Source organism: Bufo gargarizans, unplaced genomic scaffold (genome assembly GCF_014858855.1).
Source record: "Bufo gargarizans isolate SCDJY-AF-19 unplaced genomic scaffold, ASM1485885v1 original_scaffold_1605_pilon, whole genome shotgun sequence".
NCBI lineage: Eukaryota > Metazoa > Chordata > Amphibia > Anura > Bufonidae > Bufo > Bufo gargarizans.
This window is the reverse complement of record NW_025334432.1, coordinates 157,139-170,684: the sequence shown is the minus strand read 5'-3', so window position 1 is coordinate 170,684 and position 13,546 is coordinate 157,139. Positions and strand designations below refer to the sequence as shown.

General features: G+C 43.4%; 1 protein-coding gene across 1 annotated transcript in view; it reads right to left on the bottom strand.

Annotated features, from left to right (window-relative positions):
- Window positions 1–13,546, bottom strand: part of LOC122923431 (Golgi integral membrane protein 4-like) — a 106,722-nt gene that overhangs the window by 33,297 nt on the left and 59,879 nt on the right. Inside the window, exons 3-6 of the mRNA XM_044274241.1 lie at window positions 10,775–10,824; window positions 7,743–7,796; window positions 1,799–1,949; window positions 1,035–1,117 (exon numbers count right to left, since the gene is read on the bottom strand). Coding sequence (XP_044130176.1) covers window positions 1,035–1,117; window positions 1,799–1,949; window positions 7,743–7,796; window positions 10,775–10,824 — 338 coding nt within the window. The remainder of the gene's footprint in view (window positions 1–1,034; window positions 1,118–1,798; window positions 1,950–7,742; window positions 7,797–10,774; window positions 10,825–13,546) is intronic.

Genomic DNA, 13,546 nt, shown 5'->3' with positions numbered 1-13,546 from the left:
TTTATTTTATTTTTTTAACCCCTCCAGCCTTATTGTACTATGCATTCTGTATTCAGAATGCTATTATTTTCCCTTATACCCATGTTATAAGGAAAAATATCACAATCTACACAACCTTGAACCCAAACATGAACTTCTGTGAAGAAGTTCGGGTCTGGGTACCACATTCAGTTTTTTATCACGAGCGTGCAAAACGCACTGCACCCGTGTGATAAAAACTGAACGCAATCGCAGTCAAAACTGACTGCAATTGGGTACCTACTCGCACGGGTTTACTGCAACGCATCCGGACCTTATCCGGACACACTCGTGTGAAAGAGGCCTTAGTTATATTGGTGAAAAAAACAGGTGACAGACTCTCCTTTAACAACAATGAAACCTGTGGCTCACTGATAAGAGTCTCTGCCTCTCTGCCTACAGCAGGGCCTAGTTTAAAGACCTCTGAAATGAAGACACAGAATAAGGCCTCATGCACATGACCGTATTTTGTTTCCTTGTCCGTTCCGTTTTTTTTATAAAAATAGGGTCCGCAAAAAATGTGGACAGCACACCATGTGCTGTCCGCACAGTATGTCCGTTGCGTAACCCCGCAAAAAATAAATAAATAATGCATGTCCTATTATTTTCTAGTTTGCGGACAAGGATAGGCATTATTACAATGTATCCACAAAAATAACAGATACCATACAGACGTCGTCAGTTTTTTTTGCGGATCCGCAATTTGCGGACCGCAAAACACAGACGGTCGTGTACATGAGGCCTAAAAGTTAAATATGCACAGAGTTATTTCCAAGCTTGGTCAGGGTCCACCTCTCTCTCTTCACTGTCAGAGCAGGGCTCAGAGTACAGCATGGACTTTTAAGCACAGCAAAATAAGGGCTAAGCTGCTCTGCTTAGTATTAAAATACTGAAGATGTCATTATGGAACCAATCGAGGTATTGATATTTCAATGCATTATGTAATCCTACAGCACTCTGCTCCAGAGATGCTCTCTCCTACTAGCAACGCTTCCGCTCTGCATGGGTGGAGTTACCTGTGCACCGAGGAGCTGCATGTGGACATCCTGGTGGGCCCTTCTAAGTAACTTACTCTCCTCCCGCAGTTTTAATATGGTATCTGCACATAAAAATACAGAAATCATGAGAAATGTCACCCAAGCCGGACACATAGAAGAAATAACTAAGCAGGTGACTGACATGAAGCTCCCTCTTCTCCGCTGGATTATTTATTATAAATCATATTGCCCCAGCTGCTTCAGAACCTCATAGGCAAAGGGGAAGTGGATCAGTCTCTTATAGCAACCAATCGGATTGCCTCTCCTATTCTTGATCAATCCACCCCAATTACTTTGAGAAAAGGGAAAGCTTCACGTCACCGGGTGAACGCCATAAAGCTTTCACTTCTTTAAAAAGAGGTTCCGCAGCAGTTGGGATGTATTATAAGGCGTAGATTATCAACAGTTTTACGGGTTATCGTGGGTACTTGATCTACTCCTTTCACCTTTATACGTCCACAGGCCTACTGACACCATAAAATGTAATATCATATAATATTCTACTATATAATCACCATGTCATTTAGAATAGAGATTATAATAAGTGTAAAACCATAAATTTTAGGATATCGATCAAAAGGGAGACCTAATTGGGATTTGGTTTATGACTTTTTTGCTCGGCAGTAGAAGGAGATCACCGGCAGTGGATCCCGGAGCTGCACCTTTGGAGCCACAGTCATAAGGATTTACATACAGCAATGCATACAGGATACACCCCCGATGTCAGGGGCAGTCACTCTCACCCTGCAGCCCGGCAGTCTCGCTCTCCTTCTCCCTCTGCAGTTGGGTCAGTTGCTGATTGCGCAGCTCCTCGCTCTTGCGGTGTTCTAGCTTCAGATTGCTGTGCTCCACCTGCAAGTCGGACAGCTGCTTCTTCATTTCTTCATTCTGATTCTAGTAGAAAGAAAACGGATGAATGGTAAGCGCTAAATCGGGCAATTGCTCAGTGTCGCCCCCTATACTTTTATAACATCTACCAAGAGGGGAAGTGAAAAACACCAAGTTGGAGCTCACCTCACCATACACCACCGAGGAGCTCGGACACAGAACCGGAACCAAGGCTGGGAAGTAGCAAAAAAAAAAGTAGATTGTCCAGCTTCACCTCGTAGTGCGAATTTTATTAGGAAAAGTGCTTAAAACCAAACATCAGGCTCTTTTCATCTACGCGTTTCGGATCAATATATATTACAGATCCTTCCTCATGACGGAAGAGGGGAAGTGACAACTGCTTGAGGTCGATCTCTGACAAACAAAGCAGATTCCACTCTTCCAACCCCTGAAATATCTATACTGCCCCAGCACTTGGTTATCAGCCCCAGGGATACAGACATTTCATATCTGTAGTTACTCATTAAACAGAAGATACCAGGCACAACTTGCATGTTTCATAAACTATCCTTTGTGCCATTCCTCTGTTATTCCTACAGCAAATGTATAAATAAAATGGACAACTTGGTGTCACCATTACCCTTGTAAATGGGGCCTGTCCTCTACACCCCGACACTGTTCAACCAGTGCTGACAGTGATTAGACTGCTTTCCACCCCCAACAGGGAGAATGGGAACACCATTTGTCAGGTTACTCATGCATTTCCAGGAGGAATATAGGGATGGCATAACAACAAAAGATATAGGGCCAGATTTATCATTAGCTCAAGTCAGAATAATGGAGTAAAAAAGTCGCAAATTTTTGCGCAATCGCTTAAACTAAGCAAAAATTTGCGACTTTTATTGGCTTGCGCTATGCTTGCCAGTTTTCTGAAAGTGGGCATGTTTTCTTATGTAAATGAATCTCTAGACAGATTTACTATTGTGACAATTTAAAAAAAGTCGCAAAAAAAAAAAGCGCAAAATCACTCCAGTGAGGACCATGCTTATCTTATGCAACTTTTTAAAAGAACATGCAACTTTTTTAAAGCCGCTTACTGAAGGATAAACTGCTACCGTCAAACCACATTTATCAGTGTTAAAGGGCTGATCATAAATCTGACTTGGCTAAAACTGACTTTAGCCATATGTGATAGTGGAGTGAGCTGTCAGAGTAATGATTAATCTGGCCCATATTGTTTCAAAGGGGTTTTCAGGGAGTGTAATACTGAGGATCTGTCCTCAGGATAGGTTATTAATATCAGAGAGGGAAGGGGAGGATCAGCTGTTTGTAGAGGCTGCGGCGCTCTGGTCTCCCTTGGCCAGTAATATCACATTCATCGGTCACATGGCCTAGCTCAGTCCTATTCAAGTCAATGGGCCTGCAATACCAAGCACAGCCAGTATACAATGGACGGTGCTGTGCTTAGCATGCGGGGAGGAGGCTGCAGCGGTCAACAGACTGCCACATCCTGGAGTCGGACACCACCTATATGATATCGATAACCTACAACTTATCCTGAGGATAGACCACCAACATTATATTCCTAGAAAACCCCTTTAAAAGGGTATACAAATATTCATTAAAACAGATGACTGGAGCTAGAGCTATGTGGTAGATTCCAAACGTTGAACATGCCGAGAGTTATGCAAAAAAGCAATAAAAAAAATAAAAAAACATGCCATCATGCTCATGGATTATTATTATTTTTTTAGAAAGGGCACAGTACCCCTTCCATCCCCCCCTCTGAGATTGTTCCGAAAATTTATCTTTACAAGAGCGCTGAATAGAGATGTGCCAAGCGCAATAAAAAGACATCACAAACCTACCAATAAAGGGCTCATAATGTGCCGAGCACAAGGCTCGCCTAGAACACTATTTACGCTGCAGCAATGCTCTATGGCAGCCTAGGTCGTGCCCGCGGCCTTCTAATCCTGTGATGTACCGAAAATTACAATCGATCAAGTACTTAAACGGGCACAAAGGCAAAAAAAATGAAAAAAAATTGCTGCCATTTAAAAAAAAAAAAAAAAAAAAAAAAAAAAATGGAAAGGTAATAGAAAGATGAAACTATTAGAGACACTGAAAATAGCTGACATTTTACTGCAGATGTAGCGCTACCGTTTAAAAGCTCCCATGTTAGGCAGGAAATACAAGACTAGGAGTAAATAGCCAGACATCATATGGAAGTGGGGAGAGACCAGGATTAGAAAACGGGGATGCTCGTTTCCCCTCAGATACAGTGCCACTGTTTTTCACAGGCGGTATCTAGTATTGCAGTTCAGCCCCAGTCACAGGACTGAGTGGCAATACTTGAAACACACCATGGACAGACGTGTTCAGGGTGCAAAGGATTTTCTAATTGAGAAAGTTACATGTGCGCTCGGCAGCTGAAGACATCTGTGTTGGTCCCGTGTTCATATGTGTCCGCATTGCTGAGAAAAATGTATGAGCCTCTCGGAGCAACGGGGGTGTTGCCATTACACCTAGAGGATCTGCTGTCTCTGTAACTTCTGTGCCCTCTCCAGTTTGATTGACAGGGCCAGGTATGATGATGGTTTCACTGCCTGATGCTGTCCACAAACTGGAGAAGGAGCAGCAGTTGCAGAGAGGGCAGAGCCTCTAGTTCTAACAGAAATGCTCCTAGAAGCTGACTTGCATATTAAAACTTCATTTTTCTAAGCAATGTGGGTCCCAGCCATTCTGTGCTCCCTTGCTCCTTCTGCTTCCTCTGTCAACCCAGTCTTCTCCTTCCTGATTCACAGTGCCAAGTGAGATCACTATGCAGGAACCTGGCCCCGTCAAGGAGATGGAGGGTCTGGAAGAGGAAGCCAGAGGATCAAGGGAGCATGGAGTGGTTTGGACCCGGGCCGTAACCCACCCCTCTGTGCGCGATTTATTTATAGATCCTTTAAGTTGTCAAGAATATAGGTTGCTTGAGGCCCAGCAGACATTGGCCAAAACATCTAGCTTCACCAGACATGGTATTTGGAGTTTTCTATTCAAAATATCAATGCTGAAAACTGCTGAATTGGATCCAAGTAGGATATGATAAAAAAAATAAAGTGGTGATTAATTTTGATGTTGGCCATGCTCAGCAATTTTGGTAGAAACAAGGTCATTCTAATGTGGATGGGGGCAGCGTAATAGGCCCTCTACAGCAGGCAACGGGGGACTGAACAAATCAAGCTTTGTCGCATTTGGGAAGTACACAATACTAGGCTCAAATAACCCACAATTTGGGTTGGAACGTATATATATGTCCTCCACGGATGATCACCTGATGGATCAAAACCAGTGAGTGCTGCTCATCATCTGAAATGTCCTTCACTACGTTCAATGGACCAAAACATTACTACAAGGACTGAACTATGACCGCAATTTCCTACGTTATTTTTATTAATATGGAATGTTCTGATCTTGGCAAAGTCAAAGATATTTATTTTAATAATTTTAGAGATTTGATTATCAGCGCAGACAAGGAACAATCTAGACCTCAGATAGAAGAAGCCCAATCAGTTCTCATGGCAACAACAGTAGAGGAGGATGGATTGAGTGACAGGAGCACCGCAGGGTTCACTGATGACATCAGGGTGACCAGTCATTTTGTTACAGGGTTTACTGTCCGAGCAAATGCCCTTAATGCTTGTATTGTGGTCAAGGGCATTTAACCCACATATGATCTAAAAACAATGATTCAAGATTAACCCTTTCTACCTCCAAATCTCTAGCTTTGGAATCCACTGTAATCGTCCTTTCTTTGGTCCTATATCCATAAAAGCCACCTGTACTACAACATGATGGGAGTTATAGTTTTGAAACAGAGCACGCAACAGGTTGGAGAACCTGATCTTAAAGGAGGACCCATCAGCAAATTGATATACAGTTTTATAGGAAAAGATTCAGCGTTACTTTTATTTTATTCATTTAAATCTCAGCTCTTTCTGAGCTCAGTTATACACAGGGGCCGTCTTACCAGTGACTGACAGCTGTCTATGTATACACAAATACAGGGAAGGCTATCAACCACTGATAAGACGTCCATATGACTAGTTAGCTCAGAAAGAACAGACATTTTGAAGGGGTTATCTAATAGTACAAATACCCCCCACAATGTCCGGACCCCTCCTATAGACTATACGATATGGCCACCGCTGCATCTCCCTGTGTGGCAATTGGGGGAGGAGCCAATAGCAGGCCGCAAAGGTGACCAGCCTCCCTAGCATCTCAGGTGAAACTAGGGAGGCTGGTCACAGTCGCGGCCTGCTATTGGTTGCTCCCCCACATCACGGAACGTTTTGATCTGTGCGACGGGGAGATGCAGCGCTGGCTGTGCGGGGATCAGGAGCGACGCGGGTGTCGGGGACTGAGTACGTTTTGTCTATAGGAGGGGCTCGGGCATTGTGAGCTCCTCCTGCTCTATAACATGCCGCCTGCAGATTACACTGCATTTTATGGAGACAGGTTCCCTTTAAAAACAGTCACCACTAATCCAGGACCTAGATTCATTGAGCCTCGGCTTAGCCTCTTGTCCCCTACGTACAGGAGACACCATTCTGAGTTTCCGATGGCAAGGGTAACAGGGTGACCTGCAGCAATCGAGCACCACTGGGATCCATAACACAAAAGATTTGGCACAGCATTGTGGCTTGTGTTATAATTAGTGTTGAGCGAACTTGCGTTTTCAAATTCGGCGTACAAGGTTCAGGTTATCGAAGAATTCCATGATGGTCCGTGGTAGCAGAATCCATAATGGAATTCTTTGATAACCCGAACTTGAAAACACAAGTTCTCTCATCCCTAGTTATAAATGGAAACCACAACGCAGATGTGAACAAAGCCTTAGGAATCATTGAGAATAAAAAAACCACCCCTATGGCTGCCACTAACCTACTTTTAAAAGCAAAATTTGCATAAACCCCACCCAACTGGGTCACCAGTCATCATTATTAAAGGATCTGGATGGGTGCAATATTCTGCAGAAAACTTTATAGACGCCTCATTTCTCATATTCTCCTTCCAAACTTTCTATATTAAAGGGATTTTCCAGTAGTAGAATATTGATGGCCTATACTCAGAACAGGTAATCAATATCTCCTTGTCCAGCACCCGGTACCGCTACCACTGGACCCTCACTGATCAGATATTGATGACCTATCCTGAGGGTAGGTCATTAATATTCTACTCCTAAAAAACACTTTGTTATTCTGCTTATTTATCCTCAAACAGGGCCACATAAATATTATTTTATGTAGAGATAAATGTCTACTGTAACTTCATAATATATATATTTAATATCTCCTTCTAGGGATTGGAGACAATTTTTGAACACCTAGAACTCCAACTACTTCCCAGCACACAGTCATACGGTTGGATGATAAAGTTCTGTCTGCATACATCCACCACTAGGGGGAGCTTACAATATATGGATTTAAAGTCTATTTCTATTTTAATTGATAGGTGTGGCCTGGTAAAATAAAAATTACAAAAAAGTCAAATAAAAATCGCCTTCAGCTCCAACGCCCACCCTGATCCAGCCCTATTGCTCTGTCATCTTTTCCAGCTGCAGCCAATGATGTTCTGTATACCACTGCAGCCACCCACTGGCCTCAGTTGTCTTGTGCTGTTCACCACTGAGGCCAGTTTTGCTGCAGTGCCATATGGAACGCCACCGCTGCAGCCAAACAATACATTACTTGCTGCAACTTGGGAAGATGACAGGGCAGCAGCACTGGAGCAGGTCTGGAGCAGGTCTTAAATTGATAACTCTAAAATGTTGACTTTAGTAGAATAAATGGAAACGTGCTTAGTTGTTCTTACCTTGAGAATCTTGTGTTGTGAACTAAGAGCCCCATAGCGATTCATAGAATCTTGCTGAAAGAAGCAGAACACAGGGTTAAACAGTGGTTAAAATGTAAATTGCACCAGTTAGAGTATGTCCACGTGAGACGGATATACCGCGAATACACAGAGCAGTAGTTTGCAGTAGTCTGCATCTTAAAATTGACCCGAGGACTTCAAATCTACAGCATGCAAACTAAGGCCTCATGCACACGACCGTTGTGTGCATCCGTGGCCGTTGTGCCGTTTTCCGTTATTTTTCGCGGACCCATTGACTTTTAATGGGTCTGTGGAAAAATCGGAAAATGCACCGTTTGGCAGCCGCATCCGTGATCCGTGTTTCCTGGCCGTGAAAAAAAGGTCTTTTTTTTCACGGCCAACGGTTCACGGACCCACTCAGGTCAATGGGTCCGTGAAAAATCACGGATGCACACAAGATTGTCATCCGCGTCCGTTTTTTCCTATTATTTCAATGGCAAACTTGACTTGACTCATTTTTCATGTCCGTGGATCCTCCAAAAAACAAGGAAGACCCACGGACGAAAAAACGGTCACGGATCTACGGACCCCGTTTTTGCGGACCTTAAAAAAAAAAAAACGGTCGTGTGCGTAAGGCCTTATGCTGTGGATTTCACTCTTTGCTATGTAGAGAAAAATCCATGGCATATCTGCAGCAAAGTCTCCACTACGGAAAACGCAGCAAACTCCAGTGGAGAACCTTTCCAGTGTGGCCGTACACTAAATATCTTGTAACAACCCAATACATGTTTGCACGAAGAGCATCAGGTTTAGAGCCACTGTCGGCAGCAGGTTTCCATCCTGGCTGATGAAACGTTCACACATATGCAGATCTGTGGCCCCGCACCGTGGCCTGTTCACTAGGCTGTAGTAATGACATACCGTACTTGACATGTGCAGTCCATACTTAGATCATGACTGTTACCTGTGATTGGCTGCTATGGGCACATGTCACTGTGGCCTAGTAATAAGGACTAGTGGAAACCTTTTCTCTGTCTATTTTGAACATTTATTCTTAAGGCTATCGAATAGGGACATTCTCAGTTACATTTTGAGTCCTTAAAGCAAATCTGTTTTAAGTTGCCAGTTTTATACTGCTAGTTTCTAACATCTCCAGAGCATGCCAATGAGTCCTGATATTCATGAGCTCCTGGCTTTCTCCGCCTCCTGCCTCTGATTGACAGTTTTTCCCCTCCCATATGAATTAGCCGCAGGGGGCGGGGAGAGAGGAGCGCATGAATGTCAGGACTTATCAGCATGCACTGGAGCCGTTCAATACAAGATTTTAGTAAAACATCTGCGTCCACAAAAGAAAGCGACCCAGCTATTTTGCTAAGGAGATCTGTCACTAGTTTATTTTGCCCCTAGTTAGGACACCATAAAACGGATGACTTTCTCTTTCAAGGAACACTCCTGGCAAAACAAACCATGTCATGCCAAGAGGAGCATAAAATGCACCCGTCATGTGATTTGTGCCCCATCTGACAGCAGGTTATGATAGAGGAAGAGTAGCTGAGCTCTGTGATATATGGGTTTATATGACCGGGAGCAGGATTTCCGAGTAAAAATCTGTGTAATCCTGACAGGACTAGGAGAAGCAGCAAGAGTCCTAATGACTGATCCAGCAGGAGCTGAGCAGATAATAGTTTTTAAGAGAAAAAAAAATAAAATAACAGAGTCATTAGTATCTTCCCAACAACCGCTCTACATGTTAAAAAAAAAAAAAAAAAAAAAAGCGCCTGCTCAGGAGCTGAGGGACGCCATAGCTGGTGAGTGCCTGCCATTTTACAGAGTGCACACCAGTCAGTAGAGTCCATGATCAGAGACAACTCAAATCACAGACTTTTAATCCCTCTAATAGCATAGTCAGGGGAGCTGCATGCAACCAGTGAGTGAACCGCCCCCCCCAGACGAGATTTTAGGAGCCGTGAAAGCTCCCAAACCAGGGTTGGGTTTTCCGGAAATAAAACGTATGTCCTATACTCAGAATAGGTCATTATTATCAGATCTGTGATAATCCCAACAATCAGCTGCTCCCTGCAGCCTCTGATGCCAGAAATAGCACGTTGAGTTCAGCTGGGAGCATAGCTCTATTCATAGTGCAGTGGCCGTGACAGGTTACCGTAGCTCAGCTCCCATTCAAACAATATCAAAGTACCACCTCACATATAAAACACGTTCATCAAATGAGAAACTGGATGGTACAGCTCCATGCGCAGACTGGCCATGGACCTTGCAGGGATATTTCCCGGTGGGCCGATGCCCAGAGGGCCGCCCAAGCCCTCTTAGATGAGATGCTCTCAGCATTAATAAATGTAGGCAATATTTTGTACTGCACTGTGGTATCTGGTCCTGCTGAGGTAGTATTGTGTGCAGCCTTTTAGTATTTGGATCTACTGAGACAGTATTTTGTTCCGCACTACGGTATTGCTGGACCCGCCTAATTCTGTTGCCCCGCCTTCTGTCAATTTGAACCTGCCTACAACATGAGGCCACTTTTAGTTTTTTTTTCTCCAGGGCCACTTTAAGTTCCCAGTCCACCCCTGTACAACTCCACCCAAGGACTCTCAGCAAACATTTCTGGAGGAAGGAGACATTTCCTATTTGAAAATAAACAGGTTGACCGGGTTAAGGCTGCCCCATCTTCCTCAGAGCAATGCTGACTTTCTAGAAATGACTCTTCAAAGTCATTACCATTTCGAGACCATCTACCTGCTGTTTTACCATCAAACCCTGCACGTATGTGCCACCCCCTTAAACACATATGGGATCATTTATCAAACTGGTGTAAAGTAGAACTGGCTTAGTTGCCCATAGCAACCAACCAGATTCCAGCTCTTATTTTTGACAGCACCTTTGGAAAATGAAAGATGGAATCTGATTGGTTGCTATGGCCAATTAAGACAGATATTCTACTTTACACCAGTTTGATAAATGACCCCAGTACTGTCTACATGGCACACCACATTTTCCCACCACCATGAAGCACTTACCTTCTCTTTGTTCAGGGCCTCCTGGGCCTCTAGTTTATAGACTAAATAATCTGTGCGGAGGAAAAAAAAACAGGATCAGGATGTAATTTCACCAGAAGATAGAACATGTACTACAAAGAGTCTACAGGAGACTTGTCCTCCTCTTTGGGACTTCTACGTAGGAAACCAAGATATATTTAATGTCACCTGTTTCTGGTCTCCAAATGTAGAGGTTACATATAAAAGGTCTACCTTAAGGGAGTTGTCTCACTTCAGCAAATGTAATTTATCATGTAGACAATGTTACTACAAGGCCCTTACTAATGTATTGTGGTTGTCCATATTGCTTTCTTTGCTGGCCTAATTCCTTTCTCCATCACAGTATACACTGCTCATACCCAGGGGTTATGACCACCGTGCAGTCCAGGAGCAGTAGCCGTGCTTGCACACTATGGGGAAAGGCACCGGTCTCTCTAGTTGCCGGGACCATAGGAGAGCGCCTATTCTTATAGTGTGGAAGCACGACCTCCACTGCTGGATTGCAGGGTGGTCGTAACCCCCTGGAAACAAGCAGTGTATAACGTGATGGAAAAATGAATCCAGCCAGCAAAGGAAGCAATATGGACAATCACTATACATTAGTAAGTGCCTTGTATTAACTTTGTCTACATGATAAATGCCATTTGCTGAAGTGAGACAACCCCTTTAATAAGGTGAGGAGAAAATGATATGTTCATTTTCCTCAGAAATAGCTCCAATCAGGTCCACAGGCTTTGTCTGGTATTGCAGTTCAGTATGTTTCAATTAAATGGGACTGCCATACCAGCCACAGCCTAAAGACAAGAGTGGTGCACAGATAAGATAGGAGATTAAAAAAAAAAAAAAAAAACACACCACACACACTAGGTTATAAAAGGTCCAGCAAGTCATTAAATGGCTCTTCATTCTGGCTCATAGAGGGTGGGTCTCCACACCAATATGTTCATATGCTCTAATAAGGCCCTATTCTCTTCGACCTATTTAGCATCTTGTAGAGGGGCTGCACAGTAAAATATCAATATCAAAGGCCACAGCGCTCACAGGAGTGCTGCTGCCTTCTCAAACAGCTGATCGGCGAGGGCCCCGGGTGTCGGACCCCTATCGATCAGATATTGATGACCTATCCAGAGGATGGGTCATCAGTATTAAAATCTTGGAAAACCCCTTTAACTGTAGAAACCAGTGCCAGGCAGCTGCTGCCAAAGCCAATAAGATAATGGGTTGCATCAAAAGGGGCATAGATGCCCGTGATGAGAACATAGTCCTACCAATTTACAAATCATTAGTCAGACCACACATGGAGTACTGTGTACAGTTCTGGGCTCCTGTGAACAAAGCAGACATAGCAGAGCTGGAGAGGGTCCAGAGGAGGGCAACTAAAGCAATAACTGGAATGGGGCAACTACAGTACCCTGAAAGATGATCAAAATTAGGGTTATTCACTTTAGAAAAAAAGACGACTGAGAGGAGATCTAATTAATATGTATAAATATATCAGGGGTCAGTACAGAGATCTCTCCCATCATCTATTTATCCCCAGGACTGTGACGAGGGGACATCCTCTGCGTCTGGAGGAAAGAAGGTTTGTACACAAACATAGAAGAGGAGTCTTACGGTAAGAGCAGTGAGACTATGGAAGCTCTCTGCCTGAGGAGGTGGTGATGGTGAGTACAATAAAGGAATTCAAGAGGGGCCTGGATGTATTTCTGGAGCGTAATAATATTACAGGTTAGTTACCTGATTGTTTAAAAGGTCAAATTTACATAAAACATTGACACTGGTACCAGATAGATGGAGAATCAGAACCTTCTGACATCAGAATTCTGTGGATGTCATTGTGGCACATACTGGGATCGAAAACTGATTTCTACTATGGAAATACTCAGCAAACACAACCCAGGCCAAACAATCAGGGTACAGATCATCTATAACTCTGCGGTGCTGCTAACAAGGCCCAGCTTTGATATTTAAATAGAAGGAGATTTGTTTTTTTGTCATTTCGGCAATAACCTACAGAAAAGGAATAGAACATGAGGAAAGGGAAGAATTTCTGTATGAAACATTATGGATGAGGCGATTTAGAGAAGGCAAAGTACATACTGCATGTACAAGGCTGAGGAGCAACTGAAATAAATTACTGGAGCGGAATGACTTCCATTGCAAAACGGTGAAAGTACAGTCACCAGTTTTAGGGCTCATGCACACGACCTCGCTGTGTTTTGCGGTCAGCAAATCGCTCATCCGCAAAACATGAATGCCGGCTGTGTGCGTTCCACAATTAACGGAATGGGTGGCCCATAATAGAAATGCCTATTCTTGTCCGCAAAATGGACAATAGGACATGTTCTATTTTTTTATTATTTTTTTGCGGGGCCACAGAACAGAGCAACGGATGCGGACAGCATACGGAGTGAATGGGTCCACAACTGAGCCACAATAAAAAGCGACTCATTCATGTGCATGAGTTCTAAAGGCTAAGGACACCTTCAAGCCAAGTTTTCTATGATTGCATTTCACTTATTTTGGGCTAAAAATCATCTCTTTCACTAAAAGTTTCAACTCTTTCTGAGATACAAGGGTTAAAAAGCAGTCTATTTCTAGGCTGTCACTTTCTGTTTTCTTTGAATTTCATCATCTGACAGCTAATGTGTAGCTCTGGTCTCAAACACTCATTATACGGTAGCTAATTTTTTTTATCAAACTGATAAGAGATCAGAGATAAGAGTCACAGGTAAGCCATCAGATAAAGGGATT